Raw genomic sequence first — 7,648 nt, forward strand, 5'->3', positions numbered from 1 at the left:
GCACGTTACGTCTGCGCTCATGAGCAAACGCTTATGCTCACACAACAGCGTCGTGATGCAAACCTTGGGGTGAGGGATGGTTATTTAGTGATTAGTGAAAAGTAAGAACTGGGGCTGGGAACCTGCAGTTGTATGGACGAAAAGATCCTGGAAAGGAAGGTAGCCTCGCTTTTTTGACATAATTATTTAAGGTCGAAGGGGGTCCCCGCCGCCCCGCCCGGCCCCAGCGAGCCCTGCAGCGACTCGCCCGCCGCCCCGCCCGGCTGCGCGACAGGGCCGGGGCGCGGAGAGCAGCGAGCGGAGCAGGCGTGTCCCAGCCTCCCTCCTCCCATTTCCCCGTGCGTCAGGGCCGGGAGGAGGAGGAGAATCACCCTTTTTTTTTTTTTAATTTTTTTTTTTTAAAAGCCTCCAACTACTTTAGCGCGGACCCGGCAGCAGATGGTGGACACGGCCCGAGGTTTCGCCGGGGAGAGCGAAGGGATGCGCCCAGCGCGCAGCGGCCGCCTGTAGCTCCGCGCCCGCTCCGCTCCCCCCATGAGCCGCCCCGCGTCCCTGCTGCCGGCCGCCCGCTGCCGCAGCGCCCCGGCCAAGCGCCTCCAGCCCCTGCACGACGGCCCCGCCGAGGAAGCGCCGGCCGCCAAGTGCCCTCGGCTCGCCGAATGCGGCCCCCCGGACTGCCTGAGCGCTCCCGGGTCGCCGTGTGCCCCCGCTTCTCCCGGTGGCGGCGGCGGCGCGGCGGGTCCCAGCCTGATCGCCTCGTACCTGCTGCTGCCGCTGGCCGAGCGGGAGCAGGTGTCCAGGGCGCTGAGCGTCAGCTCGGGCCGGGAGCTGCGCTGCAAGGTGAGCGGGAGCTGCGCGGGTGGGGAGCGGGTCCTGCCGGCGCTGCCGGCCCGGGGACAGCCCTGCCGAACATCCTCCCGCTGCTCCCCGGCTGGGAACGCCCGGCCAGCCCGCGGCGGCGTTTGCACGCCCTGCGAGTGAGCTGGGACACCGGCTTACTTCGGAACGCCTTCCCCCCGGAGGCTTTGGGAATGGTGGTTTTAGTCTCCCCCCAACCTTTCAATATAAAACGAACAGGAAGGGTCTCGGTAGCCGCTTCTGCCGGTCCTGCCGAGCCCTGGCTCCCCTCCAGCTCCCTCGTCATTGTTTGGGGAGAGTTGCTACGCGAGCTGCAGCTTTCAGCGCCCTTGAGAATGAATTTGGGTTTAATTTCCTCTGTACAGGTGTTCCCCCTCAAACACTACCAGGACAAGATCCGACCTTACATTCAGCTGCCGTCACACAGAAACATCACCGGGGTGGTCGAAGTCATTCTTGGGGATACCAAGGCCTACGTGTTCTTTGAAAAGGACTTTGGGGACATGCACTCCTACGTGAGGAGCTGCAAGAGGTTGAGGGAAGAGGAGGCTGCCCGGCTGTTCAAGCAGATTGTCTCTGCTGTAGCTCACTGTCACCAGTCAGCCATCGTACTTGGTGACCTCAAGCTCAGGAAATTTGTCTTCTCTAATGAAGAAAGGTAAGTGGCTGTCAGCAGCCAGCCCTGGGGTGAGTGGGGAGGGAGGAATGCCACATCCAGAGACACAAAAAGCGTCCCAGGGAGTGGAAACAGCCCCGTCAGCCGGGCATCACCTGGGAGCATTCCGAGTAGGTCCTCATCACGTGTGTGTAGTAGGTCACGGATCTAACCGGTGCGCACTCCCTCTTAGTTAGATCTTGACTGATGAAAGGGAGGAAGCTCACCGGGAGCTTCCTCTCATTCAGCAGAAGTTCAGTGAAACCCGCTGGCAGACAAAGGGATGATAGTTCAGATGCTCGTTAGCGCCAGAAGATGTCATGTGTGCCGCTCATTCAGTGTCAAATGAATAGAAGGCAGAGAGGGAGAAGGGGGAGGCTGAGGTGTTGTGCCGGGGAGGAGGAAGCAGCCCGGCTGGGGGAGCAGGACGTGTGAGGAGCTGGAGCTTTGGTCCTTCCTCGGGAGAGTTGCCTTGTGACCCGCAAGGAGCCACAGCACTTGGGAAGGGTCTTTTTGCTGATCAGAGTGATGCTGCTGTGCACTTCAAGGCTTTTATCTCTCCTCCGCTGCCGTGCGTTCCATGCCCCCTATGCCCCTGGATTGTGGGCGCATACAGGAGGGAAGGTGGGACGTGGCTAAATAATGCTTTGGGAATCCTGCATCAAAGAAAATCACTTTAGTAAAACTTAGCCTAAAGCCTAGGATCATAGAGGAGATCATAGAATCTAGTTGTTAAATTTAGATTAGGGAAATAATACAGTATTCCCCTGGAGTGTTTGCTGCTCTTGCAGTGCTTCACCGCACATGGCAGAGTCAGAAATACAGTAAAACTGACTATTGACTAGCTGCTTATCCCAAGGAATGTTAAAAAACTAAGTAAAAGCTGTAATGGAGTTGTGCTTAATGTCTTAAAAATGTAAGGTGATATTACTGATGCAAAAGAAAAGGAATTTTGCTGGTTTTCTTAAATTGAGCTAATGATTCTTCAGGATACCTTTTACAAATGTGATAAGAAAATTAACCAGCACTGCCCCTCTGAAACAGAAACAGCCATATGTTGACATGTAAAGAAAGCTATTCCTTTGAAGGAAACTATTGCAGCTTTTCCCTCCCATAAGAAGATGAAACATTTGTTGAAATGTTACGTTGCACACAGTCTCGCTCATTTGGAAATAACGTGTTGCACAGGCGATGTCATGTGCATCACATTTGGCAAGAAGAGGGTTAAGCAATGGCAGGCGACGCGGGCTCTCGCACAGGTGCAGTTTCAGGGCTCCCGCAGCCAATCCCGGGCCCACGGTTCTCGTTGAGTCATATTTTCCGTTTGCAGAACCAATGGGTATTTGCCGAGGTCAGGCTGAGGACAGGCTGAAGCCAACATATCTACACCCCAGCAGGCTGCCAGGAGGTGCAGAGCCCGTCCAGGGCTGGCTGCTGACTTCCCTGCCGACCGGAGCTCCCCTCACCCTCCAAAATAGGAGGCTGGGGTGGACCCATCTCCACCTGGAGATGGTGGGTGTGGTGATACGCTCCAAAAGGCAAAAAGAATAAATTACAAACTGAAATGAAAAAAAACAAATAAAAAGCTCAGGGAAGGCAATGATCCTCACCAGTGCAGAGGGAAGCTGGGCTTTGTGGTTTGTGGAATCACGCAGCTGGATTCTGTTTGCTCAAAGCCTGAATAGCAGGCTGTAAGGTGCCATGTCACCAATTAGCCCCCTGCAGTGGCACTACAACCTGCGTGGGTAGACACTGACTTGGTGTTCCTCAAGAGTCCCCTGTGTTGTTAAAATCCCTAGTTAAGAAAAAAACGCAAGGGTCACTGAATACTGGCCCAGTGCACACAGCAGCACTTCCATTACACATTCCCAGGAGTCTGGACAACTTCTCTGCTCTAAGTTAAGAGGTGTTTCCTCTCTCAGTGCCAATGTGAGAGAGTGGGGCCATGGCAGGGGTTTGCTGTGCATGCTTATGACTGTGTGTTGCTTTTTCTTACCTGTGGCTTCCTGTCCTGTCCTCCGTAGAACTCAGCTGCGTCTAGAGAGCCTGGAAGACACACACATCATCAAAGGCGAAGACGATGCGCTCTCGGACAAGCACGGCTGCCCCGCGTACGTCAGTCCTGAGATCCTAAACACAACAGGGACTTACTCTGGAAAATCGGCTGATGTGTGGAGTTTGGGAGTGATGCTCTATACCCTGCTGGTGGGACGCTATCCCTTCCATGACTCGGACCCTAGCACTCTGTTTTCCAAAATCCGACGTGGACAGTTCTGTATTCCTGACCATGTCTCCCCCAAAGCCCGCTGCCTCATCCGCAGCCTCCTGCGGCGGGAGCCTTCTGAAAGACTCACTGCTCCAGAGATCTTGCTTCACCCTTGGTTCGAGGCAGTCTTGGAGCCTGGATATACAGACCAGGAGACGGGAACTTCGGATCAGATTGTGCCAGAATATCATGGAGACAGTGATGATATTAGTTCCTTCTTCTGCTAAACCTGAAATCTCAAAAACCTCGTCGGTTCTTACCTCCGGCATCTTTGTAGGGTTTCATTTTTCCACGTCTGCAAACTCAACAGCATCTTCAAGTGCCAGTATGGTCAGAAAAGTGACCTTGTCTAAATGAATGCCAACCTGGAGATCTCCACTCCCTAAGTGTACTCGGAGTCCCTTCCTCTTGCTCTGCTGGTCAGTCTCACCAGCCCCAGAGGACCTGTGCAGCTCTGTGAGAACTGTCCGGCTCTTCTGCCTCCCGCATCCTCCTCCGCTGTAACTGGTCAGTCTCGGCTGCAGTCTTATGTCTGGCAGGGTGCGGGATGGAAAGGCAGCTCCTTCTGCTTTCCTGCAGTGGCTGCAGAGCTGTGGAGCCCTGGCCACGATGTGTAGAGGCAGACCTCTACCTGAATAAATCTGACAGAAATGGTTCAAAGGGGAATCAACTTGGTGTGCCCCAGCAGCCAGCTCACAAAGCAGCTCTGTGACTGTAAGCACACTTTAATGAGGGAAGGAGGTCTTCGCCACCATGGCCAGCTCTCTGCTTGCTGCTGCTCTTCCAGCTGATCCTGCTTTCAGAGTTGTGAAGCTTCTAGACCCACCTGTAAGACAAATCACTGTTGTGGCTCTTTCTGAAGCAGAAACCAGCAGATCTCCCAGCTGGATCCCCTCTGATTCCATTTGCTTTCGACCAGGAAAGCATTTTCAATAGACTTAAGCCTCACGTTAGCACGGTGTAGCCTATATAATGTTATGCCCTCAGTGGGCTTGTCAAGTAGCAGGTCTCGTTAGCTCCCAGTGCCAAAATGTATCTGTTTACCAGACCATAACACTATCAGCTGGGGCTCCTTTCCCTGGGAAAGGATAAGGGGTGTCTTGTACAGTACCTGTAAACATGGCCATGTTTTTCAACCAACTCAACTCTTAAAAATACCACATTGCCTCCTCTTTCCCCCTCCTCCCCACAAAAAGTTAGTCTTAAAAGTAAAATCTCCGTACACCCTTAGCTGATTATTCAGGTATGCTGTTTGCCTCCAGCCTCCCCCTTTTTATTTTTTTAATTTTTTAAATTTATTTTTTTTTTATTTTGCATGATTATTCATAGTCTTTCCAATATGTGTGGATAATGAATATATCTGAATCATTAGCTTCCTGGGTTGGGGGTAAGTAAAGCTTAGTCCTGCCTAAAATTTCTGCTTCGTTTCACATGTGTCCAGTGGTTTATGCAGAGATGTCCATTCACCTTAGGCAAGAGTGCGGCTTCTGAAATGGCCATGAGGTGGGTGATGCATGTTCCCAACACCACCCAGTTTGAGTGAAGTAATTTTAAGGGTTAACCCTGGCAAGCTGCAGTCCCACCACGCGTTGTGAGAATACCATGTATACCTCATGGACTGTGTACTTTGTACATACCTTACTGTTTGGGGTTTTGTTTTCTTGTTTTGTTGTACTTTGTCCTAATAAGAGGTGTCGAAGAGCAGTTTAATGTGAATTATTGTTGGCAATACTAACTTGACAGAATCATGAGCATTAAGAGCAGAGCGCTCCAGCTCTCCGTTGCACTAAACCTCTCATGATTGCTTGACATTTGTATCTGTGATACAGTTTAACCCTTCTATGAAAAACAGTACATTTGTATATATTGGTAGAAAATTCTGCCAGAAAAGCTAAAAACACTATGTCCAATTTGTATATATGGATATGTCTGTGGAAACCTGGATGATAAAGTCTGACTTGTAGAAAGTTTTAATAAACTTGGTTTCATAATGTTTGTTCCCACTTCCTGTGATGTCTCAAGAGGAATACAGCTCAGTGTGTCTGGTTTAATCTGAAAAAATGGGGTTTGGCCTTAGAGACTGTCAGCTCCTCTGTGGTCTGTATATGCATTCCATCATGCCTTAGCCTGAACTCCCCCAACTCAACCTGGGGTTGATCCCTGGGGGACAGGGGATGGATCCTGCCTCTTGTGAGGTGGAAAGGGCTTGGGATGTCCCCAGGGTTATGTGAAATGGGGCATCCTACTCCTCTGATAAACAAGGGGGAGAGGGGTTAGAGCTCTGACTGCATTTTAGAAACCCTCTTGCCTTTCAGCCCATGGATTTGTTTTCCTCTGTGCCCTGTGAGCAGAAGATGGTGTGGCACAGCAGGGTTGTCATCCTGCACCTGTGTGCCTGGCAATGTGATGCTCCAGCCAGTGGAAAATCCGATCTCAGATGTCTAAAAGTGAGCAGCCAGAAGGAGAGGTAGCAACCAAGAGCACGGGTGTTACAGAGAGCTGGAGCTTGTGGGCAGAGGCTTGACCCTGCTGCTGGGAGGCAGCACAGTGCTCTCACTAAAATGAAGGGAAAGATTATTAGAGCTGCTTTTCTTTGTGGTGAGAAGAGAGAAGTATAAATAGCTGCAGTATCAAGGTTAGAGAATGTGCTTTCCTGAAAGAGATCAAGCCACCCTTGCAATCCACCCGGAGTGGTGAGATCATCGCTCACAAGTGGAAAGGAGGAGGAAGAGAGTCTTGATTTTTATTTATACTTTGCCTCATGTTTAACTTTGTCCTTTTGCTTGAAATCTGTTCAGCGGAGCAACTGCTTCTAGGCAGCTCCTTGAGCAGGAGCAACTTTAAAAACAGTTTTACTTGTAGAAGGGGAGTAGAAAGTGAAAAGGAGGGAGTAGGGACCTGGTCAGTGATAAAGCAAAGTGCACTGACTTTCATGAGTTACCTTGACTCCCACTCTGAGAAGCCAGTGATCTGTGCAGTAAGCATATTTTCTTAGCACTTGCTGAGTGAATGTCAGACATCAAAATATCTCGAGTTACTTTACTGATGTCATTCTTGCAAGACTTGTAAAAATATGTGTGCTGCATAGCCTGGCTGATTAAGTTACCCCCTGCCCTACCATGCTTTCAGGCTTGGACAGAAGCCCTGATGCATCCTTTCAAAACAACTGCAGGAGGTTTGTATTTTAGTGAAACCTCGAAAACTTTCAAAACACTTTTTTCTCCCCCTTGCAGTTAAGTCACCCTTAATAGGTGAACGTGTAGGTCATCCCATGACTTTGTTTCACATGAGCTGTGCTGCAGAGCAATTAAAATAAATGCCAAATTGTAGTAACATCTGCAAACAGCCTCTGTATTGCTTTAGGGATTATAATGCAACATCCGTTTGAACAGCAGAATAAATTGCTATTGCTTCGTTACCCCATCGTTTGTATTATTGTATACAAAGTTTCAGAACATGTTGAAAGAACCAGCATATTAAGTGATTAAACTTTGATGGTGGGTGTGAGAACTCTGATTTATGCAATGCACACATTTCTTTTTGAGAGAGTCATAGTTTGTCTATTTTTAAATGGTCCTTTTGGCTGAGGACCACATGAGTATCTTAAGTATTTTTCAGACCTGGTCACCATTTTCACCTTGAAATTGCCCTTTCTGAAAATTGCAATGTCCTGGTCTCCATCCTAAGGCAGCATTGAACCACCTCCCAGTCAGGATAGATTGTACATCCTAAGTATGTGTTTTTATCAACTCTCAATACTTCAGCTGCATTTTAGGCAGCAGTTCAATAATTTTCTTTTGAAGTAGCACAGCAGAATTTGTAAACCAGCTTCCTCTGAAAGTGCCAGGTAAAACAGCCAGCTCAGCAAG

General features: G+C 50.0%; 1 protein-coding gene across 1 annotated transcript; it reads left to right on the forward strand.

Moving 5' to 3' along the window:
• The first annotated feature begins 403 nt into the window (after positions 1–403).
• On the forward strand, positions 404–5,782 carry TRIB1 (tribbles pseudokinase 1). The gene is made up of 3 exons (XM_015617818.3): positions 404–840; positions 1,224–1,516; positions 3,538–5,782. The coding sequence occupies exons 1-3, from the start codon at positions 535–537 to the stop codon at positions 4,004–4,006; spliced, it is 1,068 nt and encodes a 355-aa protein (XP_015473304.1). The 5' UTR covers positions 404–534; the 3' UTR covers positions 4,007–5,782.
• Positions 5,783–7,648: the final 1,866 nt, after the last annotated feature.

The sequence above is a fragment of the Parus major genome, chromosome 2 (assembly GCF_001522545.3).
Source record: "Parus major isolate Abel chromosome 2, Parus_major1.1, whole genome shotgun sequence".
Taxonomy (NCBI): domain Eukaryota; kingdom Metazoa; phylum Chordata; class Aves; order Passeriformes; family Paridae; genus Parus; species Parus major.